Source organism: Corvus hawaiiensis (assembly GCF_020740725.1).
Source record: "Corvus hawaiiensis isolate bCorHaw1 chromosome 37 unlocalized genomic scaffold, bCorHaw1.pri.cur SUPER_37c, whole genome shotgun sequence".
NCBI classification, from domain to species: Eukaryota; Metazoa; Chordata; class Aves; order Passeriformes; family Corvidae; genus Corvus; species Corvus hawaiiensis.
The window spans coordinates 2,901-22,062 of NW_025963264.1; the positions used below are offsets into that span (position 1 = coordinate 2,901).

The 19,162-nt window shown below is 58.5% G+C and overlaps 1 protein-coding gene across 1 annotated transcript in view; it reads left to right on the top strand.

Annotated features, from left to right (window-relative positions):
* The first annotated feature begins 211 nt into the window (after nucleotides 1-211).
* PSMC4 (proteasome 26S subunit, ATPase 4) overlaps nucleotides 212-19,162 on the top strand; it is a 29,858-nt gene continuing 10,907 nt past the window's right edge. The window contains 7 exon segments of the mRNA XM_048293237.1: nucleotides 212-318; nucleotides 1,284-1,382; nucleotides 5,123-5,309; nucleotides 6,775-6,921; nucleotides 18,385-18,494; nucleotides 18,605-18,674; nucleotides 18,677-18,697. Coding sequence (XP_048149194.1) covers nucleotides 283-318; nucleotides 1,284-1,382; nucleotides 5,123-5,309; nucleotides 6,775-6,921; nucleotides 18,385-18,494; nucleotides 18,605-18,674; nucleotides 18,677-18,697 — 670 coding nt within the window. The 5' untranslated portion in view covers nucleotides 212-282.

Here is a 19,162-nt window from a genome sequence, read left to right on the forward strand (position 1 = left end):
ACTGGGAGGGCACTGGGCCGAACTGGGCCGGACTGGGATGAACTGGGCCGGACTGGGCCGAACTGGGATGAACTGGGCCGAACTGGGAGCACTGGGAGGGGGATTGGGGGGCACTGGGATGAACTGGGCCGAACTGGGATGAACTGGGAGGGAACTGGGCCGGACTGGGCCGAACTGGGAGCGCCGCGCAGGCCCCGCAGCCGCCGCGTGGGCGGGGCTACGCCCTGACGTCATCGCGGCGCGCCGGGACGCGTGACGTCACTGCCGGAGCGCGCCGTCACGATGGAGGAGCTGGGGCTGCTCGGGGAGAAGCCGCAGGTGCGGGGGAGGGGCCCGGGGGGTCCCCAAAGCCCCGGGGGGTCCCCAAAACCCCCCCGGGGGGTCCCCAAAACCCTCGCGGGGGGTCGGGAACGGGGGGGGGGCACCCAAAGGACCCCAAAGGGACCCCCGGGGGCGGGGGGGGGGGGGGGAGGGAGCCCCTTCAGGCCCCGCCCACTTCCGTGTTTGGCTCCGCCCCCTCTTTGGGAGGCACCACTGCGGGGGTGGGGAGGGGGGGAGCGACGCGCACCCCCCCCCTAAAAATGGGGGCGTGGCCCCGCCCAGGGCCCCCTCGGGTGCCCCTCCCCCACTTCGGTTTTGGGTCCGGACCCCAATTTTTGGGTGCCCCCCCCCCCCTTTTTTGGGTGGTTCCGCCCCCCCCCCCCCCCTCATTTTTGGGTCCTCCCCCCTCCCCCCGTTTTTGGTTGCTCCTCCCCCCCACCTGTCCCGGCTCCGTCCAGCAGGGGGCGCTGTGCCATTTCCCGGTGGTTTTGGGGTGGATTTGGAGCATTTTGGGGCCGTTTTTGCTCATTTTTAAGGGGATTTTTTGGGTGGATTTTGGGGTTTTTTTTGCGGGGGTTTTTTGGGGTCTCACCTGTCCCGGCTCCGTCCAGCAGGGGGCGCTGTCCCGTTTCCCGGTGATTTTGGGGTGGATTTGGAGCATTTTGGGGCCGTTTTTGCTCATTTTTAATCCCCCACCATTGGGGTGGATTGTGGTTTTTTTGGGAGTTTTTTTGGGGTTTTTTTTGGGGTCTCACCCGTCCCTCCCCTGTCCCCACCTGAACTCCCCTGTCCCTCACCTGTCCCAGCCCCAGGTGCGTCCAGCAGGGGGCGCTGTGTCACTTTGCAGTGATTTTGGGGTGGATTTGGAGCATTTTTGGGGCTGATTTTGCTCATTTTAAAGGGGATTTTTGGGGGGGGGGGGATTTTTGGGGTCTCACCTGTCCCTCACCTGTCCCTCCCAGGACGATGTCCCGGCCTCGGCCACCCCCCGGCAGCCGCCCGGCCTCTCCTTCCTGGTGCCGGAGCCCGAGGACCTGGAGGATCTGTACAGCCGGTACAAGGTGAGATGGGGGGGGACAGGTGAGGGGGGACAGGTGAGGGGGGACAGGTGAGAGACACCTGGGACAGGTGAGGGACAGGTGAGAGACACCTGGGACAGGTGAGGGACAGGTGAGAGACACCAGTACAGCCGGTACAAGGTGAGATGGGGGGGGACAGGTGAGACTCACCTGGGACAGGTGAGGGACAGGTGAGGGACAGGTGAGGGACAGGTGAGACTCACCTGGGACAGGTGAGGGGGGACAGGTGAGGGACACCTGGGACAGGTGAGGGGTGGGGCTGGGCTGTACTGGGGGGTACATGGTGAGGCTGACCTGGGACAGGTGAGGAAAGGGACAGGTGAGAGGGGACAGGTGAGGGAAATTCCAGGTGAGGGAAATTCCAGGTGAGGGATTCCAGGTGAGAAATTCCAGGTGAGGGAAATTCCAGGTGAGGGAAATTCCAGGTGAGAAATTCCAGGTGAGGGGAATTCCAGGTGGGGGATTCCAGGTGAGGGAAATTCCAGGTGAGGGAAATTCCAGGTGGGAAATTCCAGGTGGGAAATTCCAGGTGAGGGATTCCAGGTGGGAAATTCCAGGTGAGGGAAATTCCAGGTGGGAAATTCCAGGTGAGGCAAATTCCAGGTGAGGGAAATTCCAAATGAGAAATTCCAGGTGAGGCAAATTCCAGGAGAGGGAAATTCCAGGTGGGAAATTCCAGGAGAGGGAAATTCCAGGTGAGGGAAATTCCAAATGAGAAATTCCAGGTGAGAAATTCCAGGTGAGGGAAATTCCAGGTGAGAAATTCCAGGTGGGGGAAATTCCAGGTGGGGGATTCCAGGTGAGGGAAATTCCAGGTGAGGGAAATTCCAGGTGAGAAATTCCAGGTGAGGGGAATTCCAGGTGAGGGATTCCAGGTGAGGGAAATTCCAGGTGAGGGAAATTCCAGGTGGGAAATTCCAGGTGAGGGAAATTCCAGGTGAGAAATTCCAGGTGAGAGAAATTCCAGGTGAGGGAAATTCCAAATGAGAAATTCCAGGAGAGGGAAATTCCAGGAGAAGGAAATTCCAGGTGAGAAATTCCAGGTGGGAAATTCCAGGTGAGGGAAATTCCAGGTGGGAAATTCCAAATGAGAAATTCCAGGTGAGAAATTCCAGGTGAGGGAAATTCCAGGTAAGAAATTCCAGGTGAGGGAAATTCCAGGTGAGGGAAATTCCAGGTAAGAAATTCCAGGTGAGGGATTCCAGGTGGGAAATTCCAGGTGAGGGAAATTCCAGGTGAGGGATTCCAGGTGGGAAATTCCAGGTAAGAAATTCCAGGTGAGGGATTCCAGGTGGGAAATTCCAGGTGAGGGAAATTCCAGGTGGGAAGTTCCAGGTGAGGCAAATTCCAGGTGAGAAATTCTAGGTGAGAAATTCCAGGTGAGAAATTCCAGGTGAGGGAAATTCCAGGTGAGGGAAATTCCAAATGAGAAATTCCAGGTGAGAAATTCCAGGTGAGGGAAATTCCAGGTGGGAAATTCCAGGTGAGGGATTCCAGGTGGGAAATTCCAGGTGAGGCAAATTCCAGGTGAGGGAAATTCCAAATGAGAAATTCCAGGTGAGAAATTCCAGGTGAGGGAAATTCCAGGTGGGAAATTCTAAATGAGAAATTCCAGGTGAGGGAAATTCCAAATGAGAAATTCCAGGTGAGAAATTCCAGGTGAGGGAAATTCCAGGTGGGAAATTCCAGGTGAGACAAGGCCCAGGTAGAACCTCCAGGTGCCAAACGCAGCCAGGAGCAGCTCCAGGTGCGACGAAGCCCCGGGACCAGGGGGGACCTCACCCCCCACGTGGCCCTGATGGCCCCCAGGTGACACCTGGGCACACCTGGGCACACCTGGGGTCACCTGGGCACACCTGGGGCACACCTGGGGTCACCTGGGGGCACCTGGGATACACCTGGGCACACCTGGGCACACCTGGGGGCACCTGGGGGCACCTGGGGTCACCTGGGGTCACCTGGGCACACCTGGGGGCACCTGGGATACACCTGGGCACACCTGGGCACACCTGGGGTCACCTGGGGGCACCTGGGATACACCTGGGCACACCTGGGCACACCTGGGCACACCTGGGGGCACCTGGGGGCACCTGGGATACACCTGGGGTCACCTGGGCACACCTGGGGCACACCTGGGGTCACCTGGGGTCACTTGGGGTTATCTGGGCACACCTGGGGTCACCTGGGGTCACCTGGGGTCACTTGGGGTTATCTGGGCACACCTGGGCACACCTGGGGTCGCCTGCAGGAACTGCAGTTCCTGGAGGTGCAGGAGGAACTTGGTCCCCACCGTGTCCCCGATGTCCCTCAGGTGTCTCTCAGGTGTCCCTCAGGTGTCTCAGGTGTCCCTCAGGTGTCCCTCAGGTGTCTCAGGTGTTCCTCAGGTGTTCCTCAGGTGTTCCTCAGGTGTCTCACCTTGCTCAGGTGTCTCACGTGTCCCACCTGTCGCACCTGCAGAAGCTGCAGCAGGAGCTGGAGTTCCTGGAGGTGCAGGAGGAGCTGGGTCCCTGCCATGTCCCTGATGTCCCTCAGGTGTCCCTCAGGTGTCCCAGGTGTCCCTCAGGTGTCCCTCAGGTGCCCCTCAGGTGTCCCCCAGGTGTCCCTCAGGTGTCCCTCACGTGTCTCAGGTGTCCCTCAGGTGTTCCTCAGGTGTCCCTCAGGTGTCCCAGGTGTCCCTCAGGTGTCCCTCAGGTGTCTCAGGTGTCCCTCAGGTGTCTCAGGTGTTCCTCAGGTGTTCCTCAGGTGTCCCTCAGGTGTCTCACCTTGCTCAGGTGTCTCACGTGTCCCACCTGTCGCACCTGCAGAAGCTGCAGCAGGAGCTGGAGTTCCTGGAGGTGCAGGAGGAGCTGGGTCCCTGCCATGTCCCTGATGTCCCTCAGGTGTCCCTCAGGTGTCCCAGGTGTCCCTCAAGTGTCCCTCAGGTGCCCCTCAGGTGTCCCCCAGGTGTCCCTCAGGTGTCCCTCACGTGTCTCAGGTGTCCCTCAGGTGTCCCTCAGGTGTCCCTCAGGTGTCCCAGGTGTCCCTCAGGTGTCCCTCAGGTGCCCCTCAGGTGTCCCCGATGTCCCTCAGGTGTCTCAGGTGTCCCTCAGGTGTCCCAGGTGTCCCCCAGGTGTCCCTCAGGTGTCCCTCAGGTGTCCCTCAGGTGTCTCAGGTGTCCCTCAGGTGTCCCAGGTGTCCCCCAGGTGTCCCTCAGGTGTCCCTCAGGTGTCCCTCAGGTGTCTCAGGTGTTCCTCAGGTGTCCCCCAGGTGTCCCTCAGGTGTCCCTCAGGTGTCCCAGGTGTCCCCCAGGTGTCCCTCAGGTGTCCCTCAGGTGTCCCAGGTGTCCCTCAGGTGTCTCAGGTGTTCCTCAGGTGTTCCTCAGGTGTCCCAGGTGTCCCTCAGGTGTCCCTCAGGTGTCCCAGGTGTCCCTCAGGTGTCCCAGGTGTCCCTCAGGTGTCTCACCTTGCTCAGGTGTCTCACGTGTCCCACCTGTCACAGCTGCAGAAGCTGCAGCAGGAGCTGGAGTTCCTGGAGGTGCAGGAGGAGCTGGGCCCCTGCCATGTCCCTGATGTCCCTCAGGTGTCCCAGGTGTTCCTCAGGTGTCCCTCAGGTGTCCCAGGTGTCCCTCAGGTGTCTCAGGTGTCCCAGGTGTTCCTCAGGTGTTCCTCAGGTGTCTCAGGTGTCCCTCAGGTGTCCCTCAGGTGTCTCACCTGTCTCACCTGTCCCACCTGTCGCACCTGCAGAAGCTGCAGCAGGAGCTGGAGTTCCTCGAGGTGCAGGAGGAGTACATCAAGGACGAGCAGAGGAACCTCAAGAAGGAGTTCCTGCACGCCCAGGAGGAGGTCAAGCGCATCCAGAGCATCCCGCTGGTCATCGGGCAGTTCCTCGAGGCCGTCGACCAGAACACGGCCATCGTGGGCTCCACCACAGGTGAGACATCTGGGGACACACCTGGGCACACCTGGAGGTACCTGGGAGAGGTGGGGACAGGGGTTGGGAGTGTCCAGTTGGTCATCGGAGGCTGCTGACCAGAGCATGGTCACTGTGAGGTCCAGCACAGGTGAGTGGACACACCTGGGGACACACCTGGGCACACCTGGAGATACCTGGGACACACCTGGGCACAGGTGGACACTCCTGGGGACACCTGGGAGAGGTGGGACCATGGGTTGGGAGTGTCCAGTTGGTCATCAGAGGCTGCTGACCAGACCATGGTCATTGTGAGGTCCGGCACAGGTGAGCAGGCACAGTTTAGAGGTGACCAGGTGGGATGTGGTCACCTAGGTGAGGTTGAGGGTCACCTGTGAGGTCACTTGGGGGTCACCTGGGCGTGGTGAGGACGTGGGGATGGAGCTGTTGTGGACACTGGGATGGGCAGGGAAGGTGTGGAGATGACCATGAGTGACCAGGTGAGGTGGGGTCACCTTGGGGTCAGCTGGGGGTGGTGAGGACACAAAACCGCCCCTGTTGTGGACACTGGGATGGACAGGGAAGGTGTGGAGATGACCATGAGTGACCAGGTGAGGTTGGGACACCTGTGAGGTCACCTGGGGGTGGTGAGGACACAAAACCGCCCCTGTTGTGGACACTGGGATGGACAGGGAAGGTGTGGAGGTGACCACGAGTGAGCAGGTGAGGTTGGGACACACCTGAGGGGTCACCTTGGGGTCACCTGGGCGTGGTGAGGACGTGGGGATGGAGCTGTTGTGGACACTGGGATGGACAGGGAAGGTGTGGAGATGACCACGAGTGACCAGGTGAGGTGGACACAGAATTTAGAGGTGACCATGAGTGACCAGGTGAGGTTGGGACACCTGTGAGGTCACCTGGGGGTGGTGAGGACACAAAACCGCCCGTGTTGTGGACACTGGGATGGACAGGGAAGGTGTGGAGATGACCACGAGTGAGCAGATGAGATGGATACAGAATTCAGAGGTGACCACAACTGACCAGGTGAGGTGGGGTCACCTTGGGGTCAGCTGGGGGTGGTGAGGACACAAAACTGCCCTGTTGTGGACATTGGGATGGACAGGGAAGGTGTGGAGATGACCACGAGTGACCGGGTGAGGTGGGGTCACCTTGAGGTCACCTGGGGGTGGTGAGGACACAAAACCGCCCCTGTTGTGGACACTGGGATGGACAGGGAAGGTGTGGAGATGACCACGAGTGACCAGGGGAGGTTGGGAACACCTGAGGGACACCTGAGAGGTCACCTTGGGGTCACCTGGGCGTGGTGAGGACGTGGCGATGGAACTTCCTGGGCCGTAGGAGCCGACCCAAGGCCTGGCGCTGACCGCGGCTGCCCGTGGCCCTTGCGGCCGCGCCCGGGCCGGGTTCCCGGGCTCTCACCTGCCCCAGGTGAGCCCCAGGTGAGCCCCGGGTGTGTCCCCGGCAGGTTCCAACTACTACGTGCGCATCCTGAGCACCATCGACCGCGAGCTGCTCAAGCCCAACGCGTCGGTGGCACTGCACAAGCACAGCAACGCCCTGGTGGACGTCCTGCCGCCCGAGGCCGACAGCAGCATCATGATGCTCACCTCAGGTGAGGCCACCTGGGCGCGCCTGGGCGCACCTGGGGTCGCGAAACGGCTCCTGGGGTCCATAAAACGTCATTTGGGGTCGCATGGGGTCATGGAACGTTGGTTGGAGTCATCTTGGGGTCATCAAACATCACCTGGGCACACCTGGGGTCATTTGGGTGCACCTGGGCGCACCTGGGGTCACAAAACGGCTCCTGGGGTCCATAAAACGTCATTTGGGGTCATTTGGGGTCATTTGGGGTCATTTGGAGTTATAGAATGTTGGTTGGAGTCATCTTGGGGTCATCAAACATCACCTGGGCGCACCTGGGGTCGCAAAACGGCTCCTGGGGTCCCTAAAAAGTCATTTGGGGTCATGGAACGTTGGTTGGAGTCATCTTGGGGTCATCAAACATCACCTGGGCACACCTGGGTTCACCTGGGCGCACCTGGGGTCGTGAAACGGCTCCTGGGGTCCATAAAACGTCGTTTGGGGTCGTTTGGGGTCATTTGGGGTCATTTGGAGTTATGGAACGTTGGTTGGAGTCATCTTGGGGTCATCAAACATCACCTGGGCTCACCTGGGTTCACCTGGGCGCACCTGGGGTTGTGAAACGGCTCCTGGGGTCCATAAAACGTCGTTTGGGGTCATTTGGGGTCATTTGGGGTCATTTGGAGTTATGGAATGTTGGTTGGAGTCATCTTGGGGTCATCAAACATCACCTGGGCACACCTGGGGTCATTTGGGTGCACCTGGGCGCACCTGGGGTCACAAAACGGCTCCTGGGGTCCATAAAAAGTCATTTGGGGTCATGGAACGTTGGTTGGAGTCATCTTGGGGTCATCAAACATCACCTGGGCGCACCTGGGTTCACCTGGGCGCACCTGGGGTCGTGAAACGGCTCCTGGGGTCCATAAAACGTCGTTTGGGGTCGTTTGGGGTCATTTGGGGTCATTTGGAGTTATGGAACGTTGGTTGGAGTCATCTTGGGGTCATCAAACATCACCTGGGCTCACCTGGGGTCATTTGGGTGCACCTGGGGTTGTTTGGGGTCGCGAAACGGCTCCGGGGGTCCATAAAATGTCATTTGGGGTCGCATGGGGTCATCATGAGGTCATGAAATGTTGGTTGGAGTCATCTTGGGGTCGTCAAACGTCACCTGGGTGCACCTGGGGTCACGTGGGGTTGTGAAACGGCTCCTGGGGTCCGTAAAAGGTCATTTGGGGTCATTTGGGGCCATTTGGGGTCATGGAACGTTGGTTGGAGTCATTTTGGGGTTATCAAACATCACCTGGGCTCACCTGGGTTCACCTGGGCGCACCTGGACACACCTGGGGTCACAAAACGGCTCCTGGGGTCCATAAAACGTCGTTTGGGGTCATTTGGGGTCATCACGGGGTCATGAGATGTTGGTTGGAGTCATCTTGGGGTCATCAAACATCACCTGGGGCGCACCTGGGGTCACCTGGACACACCTGGGGTCACAAAACGGCTCCTGGGGTCCATAAAACGTCGTTTGGGGTCACCTGGGGTCCTGTGGGGTCATCATGAGCTCATGAGATGTTGGTTGGAGTCATCTTGGGGTCATCAAACATCACCTGGGTGCACCTGGGGTCGCGAAACGGCTCCTGGGGTCCCTAAAAAGTCATTTGGGGTCATGGAACGTTGGTTGGAGTCATCTTGGGGTCATCAAACATCACCTGGGCTCACCTGGGTTCACCTGGGCGCACCTGGGGTTGTGAAACGGCTCCTGGGGTCCATAAAACGTCATTTGGGGTCATTTGGGTCATTTGGGGTCATTTGGAGTTATGAAATGTTGGTTGGAGTCATCTTGGGGTCATCAAACATCACCTGGGCGCACCTGGGGTCATTTGGGTGCACCTGGGCGCACCTGGGGTCGCAAAACGGCTCCTGAGGTTCATAAAACGTCATTTGGGGTCATTTGGGGTCATTTGGGGTCATTTGGAGTTATAGAATGTTGGTTGGAGTCATCTTGGGGTCATCAAACATCACCTGGGTGCACCTGGGGTCGCGAAACGGCTCCTGGGGTCCCTAAAAAGTCATTTGGGGTCATGGAACGTTGGTTGGAGTCATCTTGGGGTCATCAAACATCACCTGGGTTCACCTGGGCGCACCTGGGGTTGTGAAACGACTCCTGGGGTCCATAAAACGTCATTTGGGGTCATTTGGGGTCATTTGGGGTCATTTGGAGTTATGAAATGTTGGTTGGAGTCATCTTGGGGTCATCAAACATCACCTGGGCGCACCTGGGTTCACCTGGGCGCACCTGGGGTCGCAAAACGGCTCCTGGGGTCCATAAAACGTCATTTGGGGTCATTTGGGGTCATTTGGGGTAATTTGGAGTTATAGAATGTTGGTTGGAGTCATCTTGGGGTCATCAAACATCACCTGGGCGCACCTGGGGTCGTGAAACGGCTCCTGGGGTCCATAAAACGTCGTTTGGGGTCATTTGGGGTCATTTGGGGTCATCATGAGCTCATGAGATCTTGGTTGGAGTCTTCTTGGGGTCATCAAACATCACCTGGGGCGCACCTGGGGTCATTTGGGTGCACCTGGGGTTGTTTGGGGTCGCGAAACGGCTCCTGGGGTCCATAAAATGTCATTTGGGGTCGCATGGGGTCATCATGAGGTCATGAAATGTTGGTTGGAGTCATCTTGGGGTCGTCAAACGTCACCTGGGTGCACCTGGGGTCACGTGGGGTTGTGAAACGGCTCCTGGGGTCCGTAAAAGGTCATTTGGGGTCATTTGGGGCCATTTGGGGTCATGGAACGTTGGTTGGAGTCATTTTGGGGTTATCAAACATCACCTGGGCTCACCTGGGTTCACCTGGGCGCACCTGGACACACCTGGGGTCACAAAACGGCTCCTGGGGTCCATAAAACGTCGTTTGGGGTCATTTGGGGTCATCACGGGGTCATGAGATGTTGGTTGGAGTCATCTTGGGGTCATCAAACATCACCTGGGGCGCACCTGGGGTCACCTGGGCTCACCTGGGGTTGTGAAACGGCTCCTGGGGTCCATAAAACGTCGTTTGGGGTCACCTGGGGTCCTGTGGGGTCATCATGAGCTCATGAGATGTTGGTTGGAGTCATCTTGGAGTCGTCAAACGTCACCTGGGTGCACCTGGGGTCGCGAAACGGCTCCTGGGGTCCCTAAAAAGTCATTTGGGGTCATGGAACGTTGGTTGGAGTCATCTTGGGGTCATCAAACATCGCCTGGGCGCACCTGGGTTCACCTGGGCGCACCTGGGGTTGTGAAACGGCTCCTGAGGTCCATAAAACGTCGTTTGGGGTCATTTGGGGCCATTTGGGGTCATTTGGGGTCATTTGGAGTTATGAAATGTTGGTTGGAGTCATCTTGGGGTCATCAAACATCACCTGGGCGCACCTGGGGTCGCGAAACGGCTCCTGGGGTCCATAAAACGTCGTTTGGGGTCACCTGGGGTCATTTGGGGTCATCATGAGCTCATGAGATCTTGGTTGGAGTCTTCTTGGGGTCATCAAACATCACCTGGGGCGCACCTGGGGTCACCTGGGCTCACCTGGGGTTGTGAAACGGCTCCTGGGGTCCATAAAACGTCGTTTGGGGTCATTTGAGGTCATTTGGGGTCATTTGGAGTTATGAAACGTTGGTTGGAGTCATCTTGGGGTCATCAAACATCGCCTGGGCGCACCTGGGTTCACCTGGGTTCACCTGGGGTTGTGAAACAGCTCCTGAGGTCCATAAAACGTCATTTGGGGTCGTTTGGGGTCATTTGGGGTCATTTGGGGTCATTTGGAGTTATGAAACGTTGGTTGGAGTCATCTTGGGGTCATCAAACATCACCTGGGCGCACCTGGGGTCGCGAAACGGCTCCTGGGGTCCATAAAACGTCGTTTGGGGTCACCTGGGGTCATTTGGGGTCATCATGAGCTCATGAGATCTTGGTTGGAGTCTTCTTGGGGTCATCAAACATCACCTGGGGCGCACCTGGGGTCATTTGGGTGCACCTGGGGTTGTTTGGGGTCGCGAAACGGCTCCTGGGGTCCATAAAATGTCATTTGGGGTCGCATGGGGTCATCATGAGGTCATGAAATGTTGGTTGGAGTCATCTTGGGGTCGTCAAACGTCACCTGGGTGCACCTGGGGTCACGTGGGGTTGTGAAACGGCTCCTGGGGTCCGTAAAAGGTCATTTGGGGTCATTTGGGGCCATTTGGGGTCATGGAACGTTGGTTGGAGTCATTTTGGGGTTATCAAACATCACCTGGGCTCACCTGGGTTCACCTGGGCGCACCTGGACACACCTGGGGTCACAAAACGGCTCCTGGGGTCCATAAAACGTCGTTTGGGGTCATTTGGGGTCATCACGGGGTCATGAGATGTTGGTTGGAGTCATCTTGGGGTCATCAAACATCACCTGGGGCGCACCTGGGGTCACCTGGGCTCACCTGGGGTTGTGAAACGGCTCCTGGGGTCCATAAAACGTCGTTTGGGGTCACCTGGGGTCCTGTGGGGTCATCATGAGCTCATGAGATGTTGGTTGGAGTCATCTTGGAGTCGTCAAACGTCACCTGGGTGCACCTGGGGTCGCGAAACGGCTCCTGGGGTCCCTAAAAAGTCATTTGGGGTCATGGAACGTTGGTTGGAGTCATCTTGGGGTCATCAAACATCGCCTGGGCGCACCTGGGTTCACCTGGGCGCACCTGGGGTCGCGAAACGGCTCCTGGGGTCCATAAAACGTCGTTTGGGGTCACCTGGGGTCCTGTGGGGTCATCATGAGCTCATGAGATGTTGGTTGGAGTCATCTTGGAGTCGTCAAACGTCACCTGGGTGCACCTGGGGTCGCGAAACGGCTCCTGGGGTCCCTAAAAAGTCATTTGGGGTCATGGAACGTTGGTTGGAGTCATCTTGGGGTCATCAAACATCGCCTGGGCGCACCTGGGTTCACCTGGGCGCACCTGGGGTTGTGAAACGGCTCCTGAGGTCCATAAAATGTCATTTGGGGTCATTTGGGGCCATTTGGGGTCATTTGGGGTCATTTGGAGTTATGAAATGTTGGTTGGAGTCATCTTGGGGTCATCAAACATCACCTGGGCGCACCTGGGGTCGCGAAACGGCTCCTGGGGTCCATAAAACGTCGTTTGGGGTCACCTGGGGTCATTTGGGGTCATCATGAGCTCATGAGATCTTGGTTGGAGTCTTCTTGGGGTCATCAAACATCACCTGGGGCGCACCTGGGGTCACCTGGGCTCACCTGGGGTTGTGAAACGGCTCCTGGGGTCCATAAAACGTCGTTTGGGGTCATTTGGGGTCATTTGGGGTCATTTGGAGTTATGAAACGTTGGTTGGAGTCATCTTGGGGTCATCAAACATCGCCTGGGCGCACCTGGGTTCACCTGGGTTCACCTGGGGTTGTGAAACGGCTCCTGAGGTCCATAAAACGTCATTTGGGGTCGTTTGGGGTCATTTGGGGTCATTTGGGGTCATTTGGAGTTATGAAACGTTGGTTGGAGTCATCTTGGGGTCATCAAACATCACCTGGGCGCACCTGGGGTCGCGAAACGGCTCCTGGGGTCCATAAAACGTCGTTTGGGGTCACCTGGGGTCATTTGGGGTCATCATGAGCTCATGAGATCTTGGTTGGAGTCATCTTGGGGTCATCAAACGTCACCTGGGCGCACCTGGGGTTGTTCCCAGTTGACTCCAGTTGATCCCAGTTCATCCCAGTTGGTCCCAGTTTGACCCCAGTTGACCTGAACTGGTCTCAGTAGCTCCTAGCTGACCTGAACTGGTCTCAGTCGGTCCCAGTTGACCCCAGTCGGTCCCAGTTGACTCCAGTTGGTCCCAGTTGACTCCAATTGACTCCAGTTGACCTGAACTGGTCCCAGTAGCTCCCAGCTGACCCGAACTGGTCCCAGTAGCCCTCAGTTGACCTGAACTGGTCCCAGTAGCTCACAGCTGACCTGAACTGGTCCCAGTAGCCCTCAGTTGACCCGAACTGGTCCCAGTAGCCCCCAGCTGAGCCCCGGCTGCCCCCCCAGACCAGAAGCCGGACGTGGTGGTGACTTCTTGGTCAACCCTTGGTCAACCGCTGTTGACCGCCATTGACCCAAGATGACCCCAGTTGATCCCAGTTGACTCCAGTTCGTCCCAGTTCATCCCAGTTGATCCCAGTATCCCCCAGCGGATCCAAACTGGTCCCAGTAGCCCCCAGCTGAGCCCCGGCTGCCCCCCCCAGACCAGAAGCCGGACGTGGTGGTGACTTCTTGGTCAACTCTTGGTCAACCACTGTTGACTGCCATTGACCCCAGATGCCTCCAGTTGACTCCAGTTTGTCCCAGTTGATCCCAGTAGCTCCCAGCTGATCCAAACTGGTCCCAGTAGCCCCCAGCTGACCCCTGGCTGCCCCCCCCAGACCAGAAACCGGATGTGGTGGTGACTTCTTGGTCAACTCTTGGTCAACCGCTGTTGACTGCCATTGACACCAGATGCTTCCAGTTGATCCCAGTTGACTCCAGTTCGTCCCAGTTCATCCCAGTTGATCCCAGTAGCTCCCAGCTGATCCAAACTGGTCCCAGTAGCCCCCAGCTGAGCCCCGGCTGCCCCCCCCAGACCAGAAACTGGATGTGGTGGTGACTTCTTGGTCAACCCTTGGTCAACCGCTGTTGACTGCCATTGACCCCAGTTGACTCCAGTTGACTCCAGTTTGTCCCAGTTGATCCCAGTAGTTCCCAGTTGACCTGAACTGGTCCCAGTAGCTCCCAGCTGAGCCCCAGACCAGAAGCCGGACGTGGTGGTGACTTCTTGGTCAACCCTTGGTCAACCACTGTTGACCGCCATTGACCCCAGATGCCTCCAGTTGATCCCAGTTGACTCCAGTTCGTCCTAGTTCATCCCAGTTGATCCCAGTATCCCCCAGCTGATCCAAACTGGTCCCAGTATCCCCCAGCGGATCCAAACTGGTCCCAGTAGCCCCCAGCTGACCCCCGGCTGCCCCCCCCCCAGACCAGAAGCCGGACGTGGTGGTGACTTCTTGGTCAACCCTTGGTCAACTGCTGTTGACCGCCATTGACCCCAGATGCCTCCAGTTGACTCCAGTTTGTCCCAGTTGATCCCAGTAGCTCCCAGCTGATCCAAACTGGTCCCAGTAGCCCCCAGCTGAGCCCCGGCTGCCCCCCCCAGACCAGAAGCCGGACGTGGTGGTGACTTCTTGGTCAACCCTTGGTCAACCGCTGTTGACCGCCATTGACCCAAGATGACCCCAGTTGATCCCAGTTGACTCCAGTTCGTCCCAGTTCATCCCAGTTGATCCCAGTAGCTCCCAGCTGATCCAAACTGGTCCCAGTAGCCCCCAGCTGAGCCCCGGCTACCCCCCCCAGACCAGAAACCGGATGTGGTGGTGACTTCTTGGTCAACTCTTGGTCAACCGCTGTTGACTGCCATTGACCCCAGTTGACTCCAGTTGACTCCAGTTTGTCCCAGTTGATCCCAGTAGCTCCCAGCTGATCCAAACTGGTCCCAGTAGCCCCCAGCTGACCCCTGGCTGCCCCCCCCAGACCAGAAACCGGATGTGGTGGTGACTTCTTGGTCAACTCTTGGTCAACCGCTGTTGACTGCCATTGACACCAGATGCTTCCAGTTGATCCCAGTTGACTCCAGTTCGTCCCAGTTCATCCCAGTTGATCCCAGTAGCTCCCAGCTGATCCAAACTGGTCCCAGTAGCCCCCAGCTGAGCCCCGGCTGCCCCCCCCAGACCAGAAACTGGATGTGGTGGTGACTTCTTGGTCAACCCTTGGTCAACCGCTGTTGACTGCCATTGACCCCAGTTGACTCCAGTTGACTCCAGTTTGTCCCAGTTGATCCCAGTAGTTCCCAGTTGACCTGAACTGGTCCCAGTAGCTCCCAGCTGAGCCCCAGACCAGAAGCCGGACGTGGTGGTGACTTCTTGGTCAACCCTTGGTCAACCACTGTTGACCGCCATTGACCCCAGATGCCTCCAGTTGATCCCAGTTGACTCCAGTTCGTCCTAGTTCATCCCAGTTGATCCCAGTATCCCCCAGCTGATCCAAACTGGTCCCAGTAGCCCCCAGCTGACCCCCGGCTGCCCCCCCCCCAGACCAGAAGCCAGACGTAGTGGTGACTTCTTGGTCAACTCTTGGTCAACTGCTGTTGACCGCCATTGACCCCAGATGCCTCCAGTTGACTCCAGTTTGTCCCAGTTGATCCCAGTAGCTCCCAGCTGATCCAAACTGGTCCCAGTAGCCCCCAGCTGAGCCCCGGCTGCCCCCCCCAGACCAGAAGCCGGACGTGGTGGTGACTTCTTGGTCAACCCTTGGTCAACCACTGTTGACCGCCATTGACCCAAGATGACCCCAGTTGATCCCAGTTGACTCCAGTTCGTCCCAGTTCATCCCAGTTGATCCCAGTAGCTCCCAGCTGATCCAAACTGGTCCCAGTAGCCCCCAGCTGACCCCTGGCTGCCCCCCCCAGACCAGAAACCGGATGTGGTGGTGACTTCTTGGTCAACTCTTGGTCAACCGCTGTTGACTGCCATTGACACCAGATGCTTCCAGTTGATCCCAGTTGACTCCAGTTCGTCCCAGTTCATCCCAGTTGATCCCAGTAGCTCCCAGCTGATCCAAACTGGTCCCAGTAGCCCCCAGCTGAGCCCCGGCTGCCCCCCCCAGACCAGAAACTGGATGTGGTGGTGACTTCTTGGTCAACCCTTGGTCAACCGCTGTTGACTGCCATTGACCCCAGTTGACTCCAGTTGACTCCAGTTTGTCCCAGTTGATCCCAGTAGTTCCCAGTTGACCTGAACTGGTCCCAGTAGCTCCCAGCTGAGCCCCAGACCAGAAGCCGGACGTGGTGGTGACTTCTTGGTCAACCCTTGGTCAACCACTGTTGACCGCCATTGACCCCAGATGCCTCCAGTTGATCCCAGTTGACTCCAGTTCGTCCTAGTTCATCCCAGTTGATCCCAGTATCCCCCAGCTGATCCAAACTGGTCCCAGTATCCCCCAGCGGATCCAAACTGGTCCCAGTAGCCCCCAGCTGACCCCCGGCTGCCCCCCCCCCAGACCAGAAGCCAGACGTAGTGGTGACTTCTTGGTCAACCCTTGGTCAACTGCTGTTGACCGCCATTGACCCCAGATGCCTCCAGTTGACTCCAGTTTGTCCCAGTTGATCCCAGTAGCTCCCAGCTGATCCAAACTGGTCCCAGTAGCCCCCAGCTGAGCCCCGGCTGCCCCCCCCAGACCAGAAGCCGGACGTGGTGGTGACTTCTTGGTCAACCCTTGGTCAACCGCTGTTGACCGCCATTGACCCAAGATGACCCCAGTTGATCCCAGTTGACTCCAGTTCGTCCCAGTTCATCCCAGTTGATCCCAGTAGCTCCCAGCTGATCCAAACTGGTCCCAGTAGCCCCCAGCTGACCCCTGGCTGCCCCCCCCAGACCAGAAACCGGATGTGGTGGTGACTTCTTGGTCAACTCTTGGTCAACCGCTGTTGACTGCCATTGACACCAGATGCTTCCAGTTGATCCCAGTTGACTCCAGTTCGTCCCAGTTCATCCCAGTTGATCCCAGTAGCTCCCAGCTGATCCAAACTGGTCCCAGTAGCCCCCAGCTGAGCCCCGGCTGCCCCCCCCAGACCAGAAACTGGATGTGGTGGTGACTTCTTGGTCAACCCTTGGTCAACCGCTGTTGACTGCCATTGACCCCAGTTGACTCCAGTTGACTCCAGTTTGTCCCAGTTGATCCCAGTAGTTCCCAGTTGACCTGAACTGGTCCCAGTAGCTCCCAGCTGAGCCCCAGACCAGAAGCCGGACGTGGTGGTGACTTCTTGGTCAACCCTTGGTCAACCACTGTTGACCGCCATTGACCCCAGATGCCTCCAGTTGATCCCAGTTGACTCCAGTTCGTCCTAGTTCATCCCAGTTGATCCCAGTATCCCCCAGCTGATCCAAACTGGTCCCAGTAGCCCCCAGCTGACCCCCGGCTGCCCCCCCCCCAGACCAGAAGCCAGACGTAGTGGTGACTTCTTGGTCAACCCTTGGTCAACTGCTGTTGACCGCCATTGACCCCAGATGCCTCCAGTTGACTCCAGTTTGTCCCAGTTGATCCCAGTAGCTCCCAGCTGATCCAAACTGGTCCCAGTAGCCCCCAGCTGAGCCCCGGCTGCCCCCCCCAGACCAGAAGCCGGACGTGGTGGTGACTTCTTGGTCAACCCTTGGTCAACCGCTGTTGACCGCCATTGACCCAAGATGACCCCAGTTGATCCCAGTTGACTCCAGTTCGTCCCAGTTCATCCCAGTTGATCCCAGTAGCTCCCAGCTGATCCAAACTGGTCCCAGTAGCCCCCAGCTGAGCCCCGGCTGCCCCCCCCAGACCAGAAACCGGATGTGGTGGTGACTTCTTGGTCAACCCTTGGTCAACCGCTGTTGACCGCCATTGACCCCAGTTGACTCCAGTTGACTCCAGTTTGTCCCAGTTGATCCTAGTAGCTCCCAGTTGACCTGAACTGGTCCCAGTAGCTCCCAGCTGAGCCCCAGACCAGAAGCCGGACGTGGTGGTGACTTCTTGGTCAACCCTTGGTCAACCGCTGTTGACCACCATTGACCCAAGATGACCCCAGTTGATCTCAGTTGACTCCAGTTCGTCCCAGTTCATCCCAGTTGATCCCAGTAGCTCCCAGCTGATCCAAACTGGTCCCAGTAGCCCCCAGCTGACCCCTGGCTGCCCCCCCTAGACCAGAAGCCGGACGTGGTGGTGACTTCTTGGTCAACTCTTGGTCAACTGCTGTTGACCGCCATTGACCCCAGATGCCTCCAGTTGACTCCAGTTTGTCCCAGTTGATCCCAGTAGCTCCCAGCTGACCCGAACTGGTCCCAGTAGCCCCCAGCTGAGCCCCGGCTGCCCCCCCAGACCAGAAGCCGGACGTGGTGGTGACTTCTTGGTCAACCCTTGGTCAACCGCTGTTGACCACCATTGACCCAAGATGACCCCAGTTGATCCCAGTTGACTCCAGTTCATCCCAGTTCATCCCAGTTGATCCCAGTATCCCCCAGCGGATCCAAACTGGTCCCAGTAGCCCCCAGCTGAGCCCCGGCTGCCCCCCCCAGACCAGAAGCCGGACGTGGTGGTGACTTCTTGGTCAACTCTTGGTCAACCACTGTTGACTGCCATTGACCCCAGATGCCTCCAGTTGACTCCAGTTTGTCCCAGTTGATCCCAGTAGCTCCCAGTTGACCTGAACTGGTCCCAGTAGCTCCCAGCTGAGCCCCAGACCAGAAGCCGGACGTGGTGGTGACTTCTTGGTGAACCCTTGGTCAACCGCTGTTGACCGCCATTGACCCAAGATGACCCCAGTTGATCCCAGTTGACTCCAGTTCGTCCCAGTTCATCCCAGTTGATCCCAGTAGCTCCCAGCTGACCCGAACTGGTCCCAGTAGCCCCCAGCTGACCCCTGGCTGCCCCCCCCAGACCAGAAGCCGGACGTGGTGTACGCCGACATCGGCGGCATGGACATCCAGAAGCAGGAGGTGCGCGAGGCCGTCGAGCTGCCCCTCACCCACTTCGAGCTCTACAAACAGGTGGGACCTCCAGGTGACCTCCAGGTGACCTCCAGGTGACCTCCAGGTGACCTCCAGGGGACCTCGGGGACCTCCAGGTGACCTCACCCGCGTCCCCTCCCCCTCCCCAGATCGGCATCGACCCCCCCCGGGGGGTGCTCATGTACGGCCCCCCCGGCTGCGGCAAGACCATGCTGGCCAAGGCGTGGCCCACCACACCACGGGTGAGCTCCTGGGGGGCTCGCAGGGGTCTCGGGGGGCTTTGGGTGGGGCTCGGGGACCACCTGGACACCCCCAGGGTGGGGGTTGGGGTGTCCTGGTTTTAGGGGGGGGGGGGGGTCGTTGGTGGTTTTTGGGGTGAGGGAACGTTCTGGAGAACTTCAGGATGGAGGTCAAGGAGCATCTGGGGGGGGGGGGGGTTTGGGGACACCTTGGGTGGTCCTGGGGTTTGGGGAGGGGGGCACCTGGAGACCCCCAGGGTGGGGGTTTGGGGGTGAGGAACCTTCTGGAGAACTTTGGGATGGAGGTGGGGGATGGGGTGGGGGTGAGGGGTTCCGTGAGGTCCTGGGGGTCTCCAAGGGTTCCCGGTGGGGTTTTGGGGGTTCCCGGTGGGTTTTGGGGGGGTTCCCGGTGGTGATTTTGGGGTTCCTGGTGGGATTTTGGGGTTCCTGTGGGATTTTTGGGGGTTC